Genomic DNA, 18,574 nt, shown 5'->3' with positions numbered 1-18,574 from the left:
CAGATGGTGTGAGGACTGTGGGCTTTGATGGCAGTGATGTGACAGTCCTTGCAGGGTCATGAGCAGAGGATTGCCACAATCTGACTACCTTTTTAAAAGGACCTCTAGTGGGAATCCCAAGGTTCTCATGTTTGCCACCTCCATATACGGTGGCCTCTGGGGTGCCGGAGTTCCGCTCTCTGAGAGGACACGGGAATGAGTCTCAGTCTGGGCACCTCCCTTCCTTCAACAAAAGAATAAAAATGAAAGGCCTAAACCCACTAGCAGCAGGGCTCTCTTGGCTCAAAACTGCTCCCAGCAGCTAAACATCTGAGCACCATGGCTAGCCTAGAAATTTCTTTGAATTTCTTCTAAGAAACAAAACCCTTCCCAGAACCACTCTGTGGTTCACCTTTCAAGTTCCCCAACCATGGAGCCCTTGCCTCAGGCAGAATTTGAAGTTAGCCATTTGATCATTTACTTGTTTCTCTGTCAATCATCAGCCTTAAAAAAAAAAAAAAAAAAAAGAAGACTAAAAAGACAAAAGAAAAAGGCTCCTGGATGTAGGAGAGACTATTAGTTTCCCAGACCTCTGAGTCTTTATGGGAAACCTGCTTTACCAAAGCTCCTTTGAGGCCGAGACTGAGGACAAACAAGGGCCCAAGACATGTGAAAGGAGGTCAGAATGGAAGAGTCAGTGCACCCCAATTCCCAGAATTTATTTCTCCAAATGCCTGTCTGCAAATGGTTTCCAAGAGTAAGTTACAAAGGGGAGAACATTCCACGCTTGATTCCACTCCAGTTGGTTTTGAATTAGGATCAGACCAATTTTTTTTTTTAAAGATTTTATCCATCTATTTGAGAGAGAGAGAGAGAGAGCATGAGAGCAGGGTGAAGGGCAGAGGGAGAAGCAGGCTCCCCTCTGAGCAGGGAGCGCGATGTGGAGCTCGATCCCAGGACCCAGGATCATGACCTGAGCCAAAGGCAGGTGCTTAACTGACTAAGCCACCCAGGCGCCTCTGGATGACCTATTAGAAGCCTCACTGCTCCTCTGTGTCCCGATCAGGGAGAGAGAAGGAAGAGTTGTTCCTCACCTTCCAGAAACACAGAATTCGCTTTGATCACACCTCACAACACTTCAGCGGCTCTCATAGGAGCAGTACATAAACCTGTCAGATATGGGCCTTCCCGATTGAAATCTGGAAGGCAGCGTTGACCTCAGTTTTCCCACCTGTCAAATGGGTGGGATACCACCAGCCCTATTTACTTCACAAGGAAACTGGTGAGGATGAAGAAGGAAACAAAAGGCTCTGCAAAGAACAGGAGAGCCCCGGATTGTTCCCCATCCTTCACCCTGCTTCTTGCTGTGTGGGCTGCACTGTGGGCTTCCCTCCTGCGGGCTGGCAGGGTCAGTCAGAGTCAGAGGAGGGGAATATGAGGGTGGGTGTTTATCCTCCAACACCCACCGCCTGGGCTCTGTGGGCTGCCTACAGGTGCCCCAAGACCGCAGCTCCTGTCAGAGGGCACTCCCTCCCTATCCTTCAGAACTAGGAGTGGCTGCACCTCGCAGCAGTCACCAGCCCAGCCTAGGACTAAGCTGTCCCTGTGGCTCCCTGTAGCTTGCCTACACTGTGGGAATAGGGTCTTCAGTAGACCCCCTTATGTTATCCATGTCCCATGTTCCTTCTGTATCGGGCCTTTAACTAACTGAACCTCGCTGGCCACCCTGGGGGCTCACTGGGCTCTTGCCTTTCCTGCTGGAGCCAGAGGGCTCCTCTAGCGCCATAGGTAATGACAACGGCCACCAGCAGTGCGCCACGCATTTTAACTCTTCTCTTATTTGGTACTTATGCCAGCCTCTTGAGGACATGAGGCTGAGGGAGGCTTTAACTTGTCCAGGGCCTACAAGCTAGTGGGCGGTAGGGCCAGGATTTGCACCGAGGCCCGTCTGCCCCCATTGCTGACATTTAGCCAAACTTTGCTGCACCCCCCACCCCACCCCACTTTTTCTGGAAGAGAAGCAGCCATGTGTTTAAGCTGCAGCCCTGGTTACAGTTTATTTTTCCACATACATGTCTAGCCATGTGACCACACACTCCCCCTGGCCACCTAAATCTCTGTTTACTAGCTGTGTGGCTCTGGACTAATTACTTAACCTCTCTGTACCTCAGTTTCTTTATCAGTAAAATGGAGATATAATAGTATTTACCTCAGGAGTTGTGAGGATTAAACGAATTAATTACACATATAGAATAGGGTCTTATGTACAGAAGGTGCTCGAGCAGGGTTACCCATTATTGTTGTAATTGCTATTGCTATTTCCAACTTACCAAAATTCTCACCCCCCCAGATGTCCATCTGGGCATCATACTTTCCCAAGTGGTTAAACCAGGACTTGTCAATCACGAAGATTCCTCCAGCTATGACAGGGGTCCTGGGAGCAAGGAGAGGAATGAAGCCATGCGTAAGCTGGTTAAGCTGGGAGCCCTTCCAGATGGGCCACTTGCCCCCAGAATCCCTGGCTTGCAGAGTTGCAGGGGCAGGATGTTTGGCAGCTCCCTGGTCTCTGTCTTCCCTGTCCCTGGGGCCCAGAACCAAGTCAGCACTTAGTGCAATCTCAGGAGCACCAGCAACTGAGATGGCCCCCCAGTGGCCTCCCAGGACCCCAACCCAGGGAAGGAAGGGGTGTCTGCAGAGCCTGCAGCAGCACTGACCTTATGGGCTTGGTGGGATCGGTCCGGGCAATCTTCTGTTCCAGAGGAATCTGCTCCCACTTGAAATGTAGGCTCCAGTCAAATCCTAAGGGATAGAGTGGGGTGAGGACAGAGCTTGGGGGCAGAGCTACTGCCCTCGGTCTCTCTTGATCAGAGCCCAGCTCACAGAGGGCATGGGCAATTCATGCAGTCATTCCTTCACTCAGAATGAGACAGGTCCCTGCCCTCACAGTTTCAATCTACTGGGTAGGACAGAGACTACAAAGGTAAATCAGTAAGAGGATAATCTGCCAGTCAAAGGTGAAAAGTGCTAAAAGAAAAATAAAGAAGAGAGGTGCCCATTCTATAAGAGTAGTCAGGAAAGTCTCTGTAATGGGATCACATTTGACCTGAATGATGGACTGATCTATGGAGTGGGGAAAGGGAAGTCCAGGTGGGGGGACGGGGGAGACAGCAAGTGCAAAGGCCCTGAGGTGATTCCCCACAGGAGAAATGCCTGGCTCCCTTCAGAATCCCATTCAACTCTAAGACCTAAGTAATAGCGTTTCAATTTTTTGGAAGGCTGAGCCCCAAATAGGAAAACCACTCTGCCCACTAGCTCCTAGCAACAGATTCTCTAGTGCAGCCTGTCCAATAGAGCTTTCTGCAATGATGGAAATGTTCTCTATCTGCACTGTTCAATATGGTAGGCACTAGCCACGTGGGGTTATTGAGCACTTGAAATGTGGCTAGTGCAACTTAAGGAACTGAATTTGAATTTTATTTAGTTGTAATTAATTTAAATTTAAATAGCCAGGGGCACCTGGGTGGCTCAGTAGTTGAGCAACTACCTTCGGCTCAGGGCGGGATTCCAGGGTCCTGGGATCAAGTCCTGCATCAGGCTCCCCATAGGGAGCCTGCTTCTCCCTCTGCCTGTGTCTCTGCCTCTCTCTCTGTGTCTCTCATGAATAAATAAATAAAATCTTTAAAAAATTTAAATAGCCAAATATGGCTATTATATTGGACAACACAGCTGTAAAGTCTGGACCAGAGCTGTCCAAAAGAAGTCTGATGCAAGCCAGAAATGCAAGCCATATGTGTAATTTAAATTTTTCTAGTAGCCATATCAGAAAGTAAGAGCATACAACATTAATTTGAACACTATATTTTAACGCAATATAACCAAAATGTTATCATTTCAACATGTAATCAATATAAAAACAATGAGGTATTTTACAGTCTTTCATACTAAGACTTTGAAACCTGGTGTGTAGTTGACCCTTCCAGCACATCTCAATTCAGACTGGTCACATGTTAAGAGTCCAATAGCCATATGTGGCTACCAGCCTGGGGCCAGAACCACCTCCAGGCATACACACCAGGGGTTCATTCAAGACACTGTCGTATCATGTCCTCCTGCCAGGACTTGTGGGCATGCTCCCTGGGCTGACAGCATTTGGGAGGGATGTGTCAGGGTTTGTGCGGAGAGGAAGACAAAAGACTAGCTTGGCTCTGTCCCTGATTGTGCCAGAGGGCTTTGTCCTGAACCCGACGGCTTGACGCTATCCCTTTTCATTTTCTGGAGGTAAGGGGGTGGTGTTAGACACTCTGGCATAGCGGGGAAGAAGAGCACCCCATCAAGGCTTTAGACTGCCCACCCCGGCCCCTTTCAAGTCTACAGCCCCTCCCCCAGGAGATGGACGCACCTCCACGAAGGTCAGCAGAGGCAGCGAGGTAGGCAAAATTATCCAGACTGATGACATCAATGATGGGGCTCACCACACGGGTGTGGTCCTAGGCGAGGAACGAGAGATGGTGTGAGGCCAGGGACTCTGTGAAGAAAGGCCTAGCTGCCTGCTCTGGGAAGACGTTCTCTCCGAGGCCTGGGGCACCTGGCCCTTCTTGTAGGACACCATGGGTTCGGGCGAGCTGTCCTGCAGCATCACATCCAGGCTCCTGGAAGGTTCTACCTGGGTCCCACGGGCGCAGTGCTCTCCCAGCCTCTTCCTCTCACATCATGCTGAGCCCTGCTGGGATCTCACCTCCTCAGTGAAACCCTGCCTGATTGAGGCAGGCTGAGGATTTCTTCCTCTTAAGCTGCTCTCCCAAGTACAGGCCAGACAATTCCTGGGGCACCGAATCATATGCTGCCTGAAGTGACTCTTCTGTTGCTGGCTTGAATTGTTGTTTTATTAATTGTCAACCACCTTTGTACATGTCTGAGTCGAGTCTTCCTGGAAGCTTGAGGGCCGGGACTCCTTTCCCTATACAACCTGGGTGTCACTCTCTCATGCCGCATCTGCTTCTAGGTCAGATTCACTACTCCCTTCATCCTCCTAGTCACAAATCCACCTCCAAAACATTGGTGGGTAATGTCCATTTTACTAAAGATTTAGGTTTACTAGTTTTTTTCTTTTTTGGAGGGGTGGGTAGTGATGTTGGTAGCTTATGTTGTATAAAAAACTATCAAAACTCTCAACCGCCGTCAGCCCTCGCTCTTCGCTCTCCCTCTATGGAGGGACCCAGGACAGAGCCTCTTCTCTCCCCGCATTCTGTGCTGACCCTCAGAATCCTCTTGCCTGCCAGTTGGAGCCTCACTATGTCCTCAGTTCACAACTCGTCTCAGGACCACGAAAGCCGGGAGGAGGCGGAGCAGGGGAGACCACCCATGGTTTCTCACAGAGCTCTGTGGGGGTCTCGCCTTCACCTTTTTATAGACTTTTTTATTCTGAGATATAATTCATTTTTATAGCAATTTCATAAGCCATAATTGACATATGATAAAATTCACCACTATGAATGATAAAGTATACAAATTTGATGGCTTACAGTATATTCACAAGATTATGCACCCATCACCCCTATCTAATTCCGGAATATTTTCTTCACCCCAACAAGAAATCCAGCCCCTGACAACCACTAATCTCTTTTCTATTTCTATGGCTTTGTTTTATTCTGGACATCTTGTATCAATGGAATCATATAATACGTGGCCTTTTTTGATCGGATTCTTTCACTTACGGAAATGTTTCCATCCACATTAAATCAGTACTTTATTCCTTTTTATGGCTGAATAATAGTCTATGGTATGGCTATATCAACAGACCTTTGGGCTGTTTCCACATTTTGGCTATTCTGAATAATATTGCCCTGAACACTGCTGTACAAGTTTTTGTGTGGAGTATGTTTCCATGTCTCTTGGGTATGTACCCAGTCGTGGAAGGGTCATGTGGTAACTCCATGTTTAAACTTTTGAGGAACCACCAGACTGTTTTCCAAAGTGGCTGCACCATTTTACATTCTCACCAGCGATGAGTGAAAAGGCTCCTACTTCTCCATATCCTTGCCCGCACTGGATATTGTCCATCCTTTGGTTACAGCCATCCTGTAGGTATCGAATGGTATCTGACTGGGATTTTGACTTGCATTTCCCTGAAGTCTGAATAATGTTGAGCACCTTTTCATGTGCTTGTTGGCCATTTGTGTATCTGCCTTGAAGAAATGTCCATTCAAATCCTTTGCCCATTTTTAAGTTGGGTTATTTGTCTTTTTACGGTTGATCTGTAATCACCTCATCCTTCCCTCCACCTGTCCTACCCTTCCCCTTTTTATTTATTTATTTTTTTTTATTTTTTTTTTTTACCCTTCCCCTTTTTAGCAAACACTAGCATGTGGTGGGGACCCCCTGTCCTCATATCTCCTTGAGAACACCATTCCCCATCCCCTCCCTCCTTCTCAGGCTTCCCAGCCTTGACCCAAAGCTGCCTCTGCCCCAGAACAGAACCCGCCTCCCCCAGGAGGAAAACACCACCACTCTTCATGGGAGGAGCTTTAAGCTCACCCAAGCTCTCATCCACATGAATTCTCATAGTAACCCCAAGAGACAAATATTACAATTGCCCCCATTTTCAGAGGAGAAAGCTCACGAACGTGAAGTCACTCTGGGGGAAGCAGACCACTTAGCCCCCTACTCTGCCTATCCAACTTCAAAGACCATTCACACACCCTTACGGCAAGTACATGGTGGGCCCGTCCCAAGGGACAGAGCTCCCCCAGGGACACAGGGACTCACCTCCTTCACCCGCTGCAGCATGGGCTGCAGCCACTCAGTGTTCACTTCGCAGTGGCTGTCCAGAAAGGTGAGGACGGCAGCTGTGGCCACATCTGCCCCACGAACTCGGGACCGGATCAGCCCTGCCATGGGAGTGGACAGGGGTTGGTGCTGAGATGGGGTCAATTTGCCTCCCCCTCATCCCTCAAAGTCTCAGGACTCTGCACCCGTCAGGGGCCAAGGCTTTCTCTGAGTTACCATGATTGAGCTTTACTTTGTATTTGATTATTTCCTCCCTCCCTCTCTTTTGTCTCATCCACTCATCAACTATCACTGCTCCAAGGTCATTCTCTGAATGCCCTCTGCATGCCGGTCACTGTTCTGGGCTCTGGGAACACACTGATGAACAGTCAGGGTTGAGTGGACAGTGCAATAAAGTGTGCTTTGGTACCAAAAGAAAACCAGAAACCACAACTCTTACCCTTCTACCCCCATCCCCCTGCCCACCGCAGGGACTTCCAGGCCATCCCCTTCAGCTGCATCATCATGTGCGACCTGGTGAGAATCTTCTAGACTAAGTCAGGCTGGAGTTAGTATGCCAGCACCTTCACTTACCTTAAGCATGTTATTTAACCTCTCTGAGCCTGGATTTTCTTATCTAAACAACTCCAAGAGAAAATAATCCCCACCTGTGCGGGAGAGTGCCTGTGTCTAGGAGCCCTACACATGCTAGATTCTGGTCTGCTTCCACCCTCATCCCAAACAGTCTTGCTGATGGCTCACTTTTGGCAGCCAGTCAAAGAACGGCCTCACTTTTGGCATCTCCCCAGTCAGGGCTAGGCACTTGCCTGGTGAGGAGAGAGGAGGCCCATCTGGTGCTGCTAACAGAGCAGTCACTGGTGCCCTAAGAGCTCAGAATACAGTTGCTTCTTGGAGAGATTTCCCTGGCCATACCTCTGCCCTGTACTCTGCCTCTATCCATCGGAGTATCCATCCATCCATCTGTCCCATCCTTGCACTCCACTGGTGGCTAGAAAGCACTTAATAAAAGTTTACACCTGTGTTGGGCAAGCCCCAGGAAACACTATATTCCTAGGCCTAAAGGCACTTACAACCCAGTGCCTAGGAGAAATTTCTCTCTGGCCTCTTCCATGCCAGTTAGAAGGTCTCCTTGGCCTGACTGGTCTTTCTTAATTATGCCTCTCACATCTCTCTCTCTCTCTCTCTCTCTCTTTCTCTCAAACCTTCAGTGGCTCCCTACTAGTTGCCTTATCAGGTCTAAATTGCCTTTCTCTGGCTTCCAAGGTGCTCCGCTCTCTGCCCTCACTGTGCCATTTCCCCTGCTGACCAGATCCAGATTTTCCCAGGCAGGGAGGAGGAGAGGGAGGTTAAGGGTGGCCTCCCTCCTCCATGTTGGAATTCTGGCTCCTCTATTCACCACCCTGGGCAAATTATTGAGCCTCCTTAAGCCCCACTTTCCTTATGTTCAAAACAGGGACAATGAGCTGTTATGAGGAATGAATGTGAGGACACAGGCAAAGGGAATGGCTCCTGTGGGTTAGCACTCAGGAAGAGGGCTTGTTAGTATTACAGGTGTACCCAGGCCTGAACAGTGCTTGTGGCTGCAGAGTCCTAAAACCTGGACTGCCCTGCCTTATTTCTTTCACCTGTTTCACAGTGCCCCATCATGCCCCCTTCTGGGGTCTCCATTCGACCCCCATATCATCACGACCAGCATGTCCCTGTGGTGGATCCTGACTCCTTAGCTCTCCGAGGGCAGGGACCATGTTTTATACTTCTTTTGTGCCTCCTAGAGTGCCATGTACAATCCTATGCCATGGCTGATGCTCCAAAACACCTCTCAATTGGAATTGAGGTTGCATCTGCTTGATAATGCCCTCTGGTTTTCTCAAAGCATTTCCACAGAGCTTATCTCATTTAACCCTTACAACAGCCATGCAAGGCAGAAAGGGTACTATTATTAACTCAAGAGACAACCCAGGCAGCCAGATGTAGAGCAACTTGCCTACCATCATGCCATGACAGGGGCTGACCTGGGATAGCAGAAGGGTCTTTCCACAGACCTTGGTCCTGGCCCCCAGGAATGCAGCAGGAGCATGCTGGCTTCGTGTGACACGGTGTCAAAAGGGAGAAAGGAGGTGCAGTGGTCTAGACCAAAATGGGTCTGTGGTGGCACCCAGGGTCTAAGAACATACCTTCCCGCCGATCATTGCGCAGGCACTTGACCTTGGGGATCCTGGTCAGAAGCAGACAGTCTTCAGCTGAAGATGAAGAGAAGGAAGCAAGCTCATTCAGATATGGGCATCAGACCAAAAGGGGTTTGGTCACCCTTGGAACTGCCCAGAAGGTGTCTCATAGTAGGTCCAGGGAAAGAGCTGGGGCTGGGGAGGTGCACAGGGGCATGGTCATCTCAATGGCCAAAGGATTGCCCTGTGCGCCACTCCCAGGCGACTGGGGACCGCCTGTACTTAGGGCATTGCCCCCCAGGGGGCGCCAGAGAGCACCAGCAGGTCCGCACAGAGCCAGGTCAACACCAGCGCAGCCACACTTAAGGGACAAGCCTCAGTATACGGCCTTTTTAAAAAAATGTCATCTCACTCGGGACGCCTGAGTGGCTTAGCAATTGAGCTTTGGCTTTTGCCCTTTGGCTCAGGGCGTGATCCTCGAGTCCTGGGACTGAGTCCCACATCGGGCTTCCTGCATGGAGCCTGCTTCTCCCTCTGCCTCTGTCTCTGTCTCTCTCTCTCTATGTATCTCATGACTTAAATAAATAAAATATTTATTTTAAAAAAAGGTCATCTCACTGGTGTCCCATGAAAACAACAGCTCTCTTTCCCCTTTCTTGGCACCTGAGAGCACAGTCAGGGAGGGCACCTACAAAGGAATAAAGATCCCAGTGGGGGTGGAAGGGGGAGGGGCAGAGGTTGCCCATGATATCCAGGGCGGCCTCCACATTCTGGGAAAATGAGGGTTCGGAAGGGTGCAAATAATAGGAGGTGGAAACTTACGGTCTGAACTGAAGTCATCCACTAAAATGATCTCCTGGATCAGGCTGGCTGGAGTTCGGTTCAGGACACTGGAGTGATGGGGACAGAGGAGCCTGGATTTAGGGGTCACCTTCCATTTACCTCTCCCTGCCACAGGGATCCCCCGCGCCCAGCTCAGGGGCCAGCAACTCTCCAAGAGCAGCTTCTCGAAAAACTCCCTGGCCCTGATCAATGGCTGAGGAGCGGTGTGGTCCTCAGGCTCTTCCGAGGACCTGGCTGACCCCACTGTCTGGACTTGCAGGCACCTGCAGGGACCCGTGCCAGATTGTGGGATTGCCTCAGTTTGGTTGTGGGAACTGCCTCAGTTTAGAGGTCAAGACAGGATGACTTGTAGCTGCTCCTATGGCTTAGGCTTAACAAACCCCCGCCCTGGCGTAGGGGTGGGGAGGGCAGCACCCAGCTGGCCCTGGAACTGCCTGCCAGAAAAGGAATCTCCTTAACTTTCCTTCCCACCATCCTTCCTCTTCCTCTACTCCTTGGGAAGAAAGGAGATCCAAGCCTCTTTAATCCCTGGAATACTCCAAATCCTATTCTCATTAACGAAATGGGGTGAGGGGTGCCCGGGTGGCTCAGTGGTTGAGCATCTGCCTTTGGTTCAGATCATGATCCCAGGATCCTGGAATCAAGTCCTGCATCGGGCTCCCTACAAGGAGCCTGCTTCTCCCTCTGCCTATGTCTCTGCCTCTCTCTGTGTGTCTCTCATGAATAAGTAAATAAAATCTTAAAAAACAAAAAAGAAAGAAAAAAGAAATGGTGTGAGTAGGAGTTAAACTTGACCACAGGGCCAAGTTGAGGAGGACAGAGGGACACCTCCCTCTGAATCGCTGACCGGCACCTACTGGTGGACATCCCATCAACCTGAGGCTTCATGTCCCTCTCTCATGGCTTCATGGCTCCCGACCCTTGAATATCTGCCCTTGTCCCTGGGGGACCTGACCTTGTGTTTGTGTATCCCAATGACAACTGGATTTCCTGCTGATTGATCAGCTCCAGCTTCTCGGAAGGACAAGGACTCCCCTCCCACTGGGTGAGATCTTCATGCTGTCTGGCCCAGCACCCTGTCTCAATGGGCCCCCCCCCAGCCAGGCAGATCTTCCCGAGAACTCCTCAGGGAGCAGCACTGGTGAGATGGGGCTTACCTCTTCACCGTGCGCAGGAGGGTTGAGCGGGCCTCGTTGTGGAAGGTGATGATGACACTGGTGGCTGGCAGGTCAGCAGAGTAGGACACAGATGGGCAACTGAGAATGGAGCACAGAGGTCAGAGGGCACGGTGAGAGTATCCACAGAGCAGGCTCGAGGCCTTTCTCTGTCCAGCTTGCTGCCCCAGGTAGGACAGGGAAGGCAAGCCTGCAGCCAGGGGTGCGCCCTGCCCCTCTCCGCCCACAGTCCACCTCACTCAGCCCACCCGGCCTCGAGTCCTTGGAGAGAAGCCACAGGTTGGGGCACCTTCCCAGGCCCGGTCATCTTTACCAAAGACCTAGAGGCCTCGGAGCCCCCATCACTGAAGTGTTTAGGGGGGCTCTGACCACCATGTGGGGGCAGGCATCCCTCCAGGCTGGGGAACCCAGCCTTGGGCCAGAAGACAGAACTCCGGGCCTGCTGGAGAGAGACAAAATGGGGGACGGGGGGAACAGCCCCTGTTCCATGTCTGGCAGCCTGTAGCTTCTTTCTCTTCTCCTGGCTCACCGCACTTGTAGGATCTGGCGAGGAATCATCCCTCTCTTATCCTGCTGTGACTCCCTCCCTCTCACTGCCCAGCGTCAACAGTAGGCTGGTGACCCAGGCAGGGGAGCAGCCTCACTCCTGGAGCACACAGAAGCCCCGAGAAGCCCCCAGCCCCCCAGAAGCCCGAGAAGTCCACAGAGTAGTTCCTGCCACCCTGCTCCCTCCCGCAGCAGCTCTGAGCTCCTCTTCTCCATCTCACACCACATTTTAAGCCATTGGCTTCCCCCTCCTCAGGAAAAGGAATTAAAACAATCCATTTCTGCCAGCCTTCAGCCCTGTCTCTTCATGCTCCTGGGGCCGGCGGGAAGGCAGCTGGTTTTCACGGCAATCTTCTTTATTACAATTGCTCTCTGACTATTCCAGCAGTAATGGTTTTTTCATTCCAGCATTCACTCCACTGACAGCAGCTTACAGCTGAATTCCCAGGCCCATTTCCTGCCCCGCAGAGCAGACTGGGTCAGAAAGGCAGGAGTTGCACCAGCCTGGGACCCCCATGGGAGGAATCCTGGGAGGCTTTAAAATAATTCTCCATGTATAGGGAAATGCACCTCTGCCCCCTGAGAAGCCAGGCTTCCTGAATGCACCCTCCCAGAGGCATGTAGTTTTGGGGGGTGGGAGTGGGCTTGGCCTACTGAGATGGGGAGTGCTGGGAGAAACAGCCACTTCCTGGGTTCCCAGCTCCCAGCATTGACCTCTAGGGACCAGGTCCTGACTGTGAACCCCAACCATCTGGTGCCCGGATAGGAGAGAATCTGGATAGTGATGTCCATCTTCCACCCTAAAGTGGCCAACCTACCTATACCCCATCTGGAGGGTGGACCTGACCTCCTCCCAGTCCGCCCCCCTCCAACTCTCTCCACTCTGCATTTCTCTGGGATTTACAACTATGATGATGGGGATTTATCCCAGGAGTCAAGAGCCTCTGAAGAGGTCTGTCCTATGTTTGTGTTTCAAGTCTGGGGCTAGTGGGGTTTTATTTGTGATGCTGGTAGGTCTGTCTTGCCTGGTCTCTCAGTTCCTCTTGAGGGAACAGATTGAGATTGAGAGCTGGACTAGGAACTGGCCTGACAGTTTGGAGTCCAGCAGAAGCTGCAGTCTGGAGGGCCAAGGGGAAGAGCATGGCTCACCCCACCACGTGAAAGCCAGCACCTTGGTTGCTCCACCTCCACACACATGCGCTGGCATGCACACACATTCGGATCCACCTCGGGCTTCCAGAAGGGCTGACGGCAATACTGGGGCAGAAAGGGAGGCCAGCCTCACCACCCTTGCCCTGGATTTGAATTGGATTGAACACATTTTAAAACATGCGTTGCCCCAAGAGGAACTCCTCCTTTAATTTCTTCAGTGAACACCTGAGAAGGTATGAGGGGAACTCAGTGGGAGGGAGGGCAAAGGTGATTCAGGCTAACCCTGGATCAGTTCAGAGATGTGGGTCCATAGAAGCAGGCCTTGGGGTCTAGGCTGGCCACGGTCAGGGTTGCCAGGAAAGGTCTCCAAGTAGAGCTGTGTGGACATAGCCTTGTAGGCCCCAGAGCACAGGTGAACTCTGCACCAGGACTGACTGAGAAAGAACTGAGATCTGAGCTGGCCATTGGACCCGGGTGGAGGCCTTTCCAAGTAGCAGGATTATTGTCCTATTTGGTAGCATGAGTTTCTGGAGGCTGGCAGTGCTGGGGTTCCGATACAGTGGGGACAGTCTGGGGCACCCCCAACTCCATGTTCATCTCACCTTGACAGGCTGCCAAGCCCACTGGATTTCAGGCACACCTCCATGAGCAACATGAAAGGTGCTAGAAGCATGTCCCCTCCTGCACCCTTATCTCACATATACCTTCTGTGCTGTGGAGTAGCTGCTTCAGAAGGAAAAGCAATCTTGACCTGCATCATCCCCACCTACACTTAGACCAGGACCAGGCAGGTGATAGGTACATAGGCGGGTCCAAGAGCCCATGTTGGTCACTCAAAACTGCAGACATATGGGTGAGTCTGCTCCAATAGGCCCTCACTGCCCCATCTCCACAGAGCACAGAGGAAGCCCCCAAACCAGCCTGGGCTGGCAAGGAGCTTTCTCTGGAGGACAGGACACTGAGGGGAGTCATGCAGGTGCAAGTGAGGGGGTGGGTGTAGGCAGAGGAAACATGTGTGCATAGACAAGAGAAGACAGTGGGGTATAGGACTAAGGGAGCATTGAGTGCTGGCTGAAAAGGAGCAGAGGCTCAGGGCCAGGCGGGGTGGCTTGCACTTCAAGGTAAAGACCTCAGATTGTTCCCATAGGTGAGGGCCAGAAGAGGGGACTGGAAATGGCGACTATAACCTAGACGTGACACATCGAGGGCCTGAACCAAGGATGGGGCATTGATGGCTTGCCCAAGGTTGGTCACTCACATGGAGGAGAGTCAGAGCAGGGATCATCATGGAAGGTTTCCTTGGTCCTGGTCTGGGGCCTCTCCCACCTCCCACACTGAGAGGCCCAAGAGGGAGGCTGGGAAGCATTTCTGGGAACTGCTGAGGAAGTGGGGCAGGGGGGCCGGAAGGAGAAAAGAGAAGGGCTTCTGATGGGGCAGTGCACAGCGGGCAGGGCTGGTGGCCCCCTTCACCTCAGGCAGCACCAGCAGGCTCACCCGCCCCCTCCGACCTCCCTGCGGCCCCCTGGCAGCCTGCTCTCAGTGGGGCTCCAGACTGAGGTGCTGAGGGGCCTGTGGCGCCCGCTGAGCCTCCTTGGCCCCCTCCGGTCCCCAGGAATTCCGAGAAACAGTGGAGTCAGGAGAACAACTGAAGCTGAGGGTTTGATTATCTCAGTAACCAGACTGAGTCTGAGGAAATCTTTCTCATTTCTTAGGCCCACGTTGACTGCAAGGAAGTAAGCCAACGGGGGTCGGCCCTTCCCTCCACTTTGCTTCCTCTGCAGCTCCATGGAGGCTGTACCTGTAATGGCGGGTGTCCCGGATGGCTCGGTCTGGGCTCAGCTTGTCACTCTCCAGCTGGTTGAAGGCATGCTGCCTGTAAGGGTCCTCTCCGGCCTTCAGCTGCTTGGCTGCCAGGTACGCCTTCTCATCGAAGCCTCTGGAGGGTGTTCCTGTCACCTGAGACAAAGGTCAGCATCAGAGGGGTCACAGGCAGGAGGATAAAGTAGCCACTGTGTGTTCAGGTCTTACCACACAGGCAGGAGCCAGCTGCTGTCACCTCGCTTGTACCTTATCCCAACTCTGTGAGCAAGAGATCATTATTTCCTTCATTGTACAGATAGGGAAACCGAGGCTCAAGAAGGTTAAAAACAGTAACCCCATGTATACAGGGAGCATATAGGAACCCTCTGTACTTTCTGCTCAACTTATGTACCTAAAACTACTCTAAAAACATGAAGTCTATTTTTTTAAAGATTTATTTATTTATTTATTCATGATAGACATAGAGAGAGAGAGAGAGAGAGAGAGAGGCAGAGACACAGGAGGAGGGAGAAGCAGGCTCCATGCCAGGAGCCTGATGTGGGACTCGATCCCAGGTCTCCAGGATCGCACCCTGGGCCAAAGGCAGGCGCCAAACCACTGAGCCACCCAGGATCCGAAGTCTATTTTTTTTTTAAGATTTTACTTATTTATCTGACAGAGAGTGAGATAGCACACAAGCAGGTGGAGTAGCAAAGGGAGAGGGAAAAGCAGGCTCCTCACTGAGCAGGAACCTGATGTGGGGCTCCCAGGACCCTGGGATCATGACCTGAGCCGAAGGCAAATGCTTAACCAATTGAGCCCCCCAGGCACCCCCTATTTATTTTTTTTAAAGTCCAAGGTGAGGGGCACCTGGGTGGCTCAATTGGTTAAGCATTTGCCTTCGGCTCAGGTCATGATCCCAGGGTCCTGGGAGCTCCACATCAGGCTCCCTGCTCAGTGGGGACTCTGCTTCTCCTCCCTCTGCTGCTCCCCCTGCTTGTACATGCTCTCTCTGTGTGTCAAATAAATAAATAAAATCTTTTAAAAAAAAAAAAAGCCCAAAGTCAGAGATAATAAGTCACAGGTTCTGGATTCAAACTGGTTGTTCTGACTCTGAAGGTCATTCTCTTTACCAGTGCTCTTTGCTGGATTTGGAGAAGGTGACCCCCGAGACGAGGTGTCCTGAGGGGAACCACCAACCAAGCTGGAGGTAGCCAAGCAACCTAGAGCCTCCTAGGGATGAATTTGGGCCTGACCATGGCCTAGGCCTGCAGGAGGTGACCCAGAGCTTGGACAAGCGGCACAGAGAGCTACCTGGGAGGACAAGGAGGCCCTTCCCGGCTTGTGCCAGAGTTGCCAGACCGCAAATGCAGACAATGATGCATCTTCTCAGGGACAGGTGCTTGCTGCTGAAATAGCCTCATGTCAGAGCCGCTGGCTCCCCGGTGCTAAGTGCTGGGGAGTGATGGATGACACACCCCACTCGGTGCTCCCAAAGTCCCCTCACGGAAGCCCCTGGGAAGGGACACATTTGAGATGAATGGATAGATGGATGGATCCTGACATCTCATTATTTGAACCAAACTGCTGGCCGGATGTTCCCCAGAGTGCCTTGAAACATCATCAACACTGAGCATATCCTGACTGCAACCCTTCCACCTGCCCAGCAGCCTGTGCTGGAGCTGCAGGCCTCCAGAGGCAGGGTGGGCGAGGATGGTCCATACACAGAACCTCCGCGTGAGGACTCCACCACAGGCCTAGCCCTAGAGGGATGGTCCCTGCAAGGCAGCTGGATCTGGGGGAGAGGAGACTGAGGTGTTCGGTAATGTTGGGCAACAGCCACAGTGGCCCAGGGTGTCCATGTTCCCCTGAAAGCCTGGCCCCGGGCCTCACCATACAGGAAGGCAGAAGGCTCCAGGGATCAAGTATCTCCTTCAGGGCTGCCACTCAGTTCTGTTCCAGCCTCTAGGTGCACCCCATCCTGGGAGCCAGCCCCTGAGCACCCTGACACCAGAGCCAGTGAGGGAAGTTTCCTCGTGTTCACCGGACCCAACCCCATGAAACACACAGATGCTCAGGATGGTGACCATGGCTTCGACTGCTACATTGTGATTGGTATTCAGAGTTGGTGCCATGCCAGAGATTGGACAGATGTGGGCTGGAAATCCATTTCAGGAAACACAGAAGGAAGGAAGGAAGGAGAGAGGTAGAGGGAGAATGTTTTGACTCGAACCCTGGATTGCTAGAAGGACCCAAGCTGTCCAACTCTGAGAGTGAGCATGAGAGGACCTTTGTGTCCTTCCCACCTGGGAGACGGATGGAGCTAACTCTACTCCCCCGCCCTGCCGTCCCCACAATTCTTCCCAGACCAGATCGGAGAAATGGAAAGCAGTCTTCAGTTGATGTCTGAGGTAAAATAAAAGAAAAACTGCAGAAGCTCCCAAAGGGAGAGTATGCCACTTAATTATCCTGCAAGTCAACTGTGGGAAATAACCGTGTTTATTTATTTAGGACTTCTGGCCACTCTGTGGGCTGAAGAAACCTCCGAGTCCTCATCCCACACTCACCCCATCACACAATAAACATTGATTGAGAGTGGCCCATCTACCAGACGTTGGGGCTCTCCTCCACAAGTTCTAAGGCCTATCTGATCATTCATTCATTCGTTTAAGAATGTCTGAATTCATTCATCCTTCATTCAGCCACCCATTCATTCAGCAGAGCTCTGCTGAGCACTCCCTTGTGCCAAGGGCAAGAAGGCTTCTAGACTCTTCCCCCATCCCCAGCCTGCTGCCTTTCCCTCAAGTGAAACTTCCTCAGGGCTGTAGAGAATACCGTGGAAGAGCAGGGCTCAGGCCAAGGTTTATTAGAGTTCCTTTCAGGGCTTCAGAACTGAGCTAGACATCCTCAAAGATGCTGTTCAGAAGTGTCTGCTGCTCCCTCCTGCAGACCCACAGCCTGTGACACTCCAAGTGTCCTCCAAGGTTAAAGCCTTCACCTGTGAGCCACCTTGTGAGGAAGGGTGTCCTGTTCCCTCCCAGAGGGCTTAGCTCTGCTTCTGTGTTGACCCAGCATCTGTGGGGCCTGAGTTGAAACATCTGTTGGCTCCAAGTCAGCCAAGTGGAGGGGACACTGAGGGAGGTTAGGATGTGACTTCTGCAGGGCTTTAATTTCCTCTCTATCCAGCGCCTCCCCGGCCTCACCCCATCCCAACCCAGAGCTCTTCTACCTGGTATCTAACCAGTTCACACACCCACATCACAGCTCATACGAAGCTCACACTGCAGCCGGTTTCCTCCCAGCTCTTGAAACTCTCCTTCTCCTTTGGCCTGGTTCTTTGCTCTTGAGACTTTCAGGCCTTTGAACTTAACACCTCAAAAAGAATTCGTCACTGAAGACCAAAGTTGCTCTTCTCCCGCATTGCCTATTGCAGAGGTGGGCAGTCTTGACCTCCTGGTCCTCCAAGTAACACATGCAGGGGTCATCCATGATGTCCTCCTCAATGTGCCACAGCCTGACCAAGACCACTGCCCTGAGCATCCACAGCAGTGTCCTATGGGCTCCCCACTAATGCTAAATCAATAAATATTTCCTGCAAGTCTAGTATGTGCAGACACTATGTAAGAGGCTGGGAAGATGGAAATAACCTAAAGCAGTATGGACCCAGAAGAGAAATCTAGGAACCTAGATCACCCCTCTGCTCCGCCATCCCATGGCCATGGAAAATCATGAAGAAGTCCTCACTCTCAACCTCCGATCATGGGTAGCTGGAGAACTGGCCATGGAAGCCCATTCCACCCCAACCCTAGCTGGAACAGGAGTCCAGAGATGGTGTGTGCACCACAGACTGGTGGCCAGTGAATGCTATTCCCCTTCTCCCCTCTTCTAAAGGGGAAGTGAGTAGCTATTCTCCTGTTTTCCCACCCACACTGCTTACTAAGCACGTTGGCGACGGGTAAATGCATCCTTTGGCTCTAGGCTGCAGGACCATGAGGAGCTATATCTGGTTCAGCCTGAGAGACCTGAGATCCTGGGCTTGGAGCCAGTTGGAGCCACTATATGGGACTCGTACTGCTGCCCTTTCTGGAGGGGATGAGGGTGCTTGGAGCTGCTTGTGGATTTCACGTA

The 18,574-nt window shown here is 51.7% G+C and overlaps 1 protein-coding gene across 1 annotated transcript in view; it reads right to left on the bottom strand.

Annotated features, from left to right (window-relative positions):
• GALNT16 (polypeptide N-acetylgalactosaminyltransferase 16) overlaps window positions 1-18,574 on the bottom strand; it is a 93,223-nt gene that overhangs the window by 17,219 nt on the left and 57,430 nt on the right. The window contains exons 3-10 of the mRNA XM_072839062.1: window positions 14,445-14,602; window positions 10,931-11,029; window positions 9,753-9,820; window positions 8,940-9,005; window positions 6,745-6,866; window positions 4,379-4,466; window positions 2,694-2,778; window positions 2,310-2,413 (exon numbers count right to left, since the gene is read on the bottom strand). Coding sequence (XP_072695163.1) covers window positions 2,310-2,413; window positions 2,694-2,778; window positions 4,379-4,466; window positions 6,745-6,866; window positions 8,940-9,005; window positions 9,753-9,820; window positions 10,931-11,029; window positions 14,445-14,602 — 790 coding nt within the window. The remainder of the gene's footprint in view (window positions 1-2,309; window positions 2,414-2,693; window positions 2,779-4,378; window positions 4,467-6,744; window positions 6,867-8,939; window positions 9,006-9,752; window positions 9,821-10,930; window positions 11,030-14,444; window positions 14,603-18,574) is intronic.

Source organism: Canis lupus, chromosome 9 (genome assembly GCF_048164855.1).
Source record: "Canis lupus baileyi chromosome 9, mCanLup2.hap1, whole genome shotgun sequence".
In the NCBI taxonomy this organism is placed as follows: Eukaryota; Metazoa; Chordata; class Mammalia; order Carnivora; family Canidae; genus Canis; species Canis lupus.
Note: the sequence above shows the minus strand (reverse complement) of the source record. Positions and strands in the feature narration are given on the sequence as shown.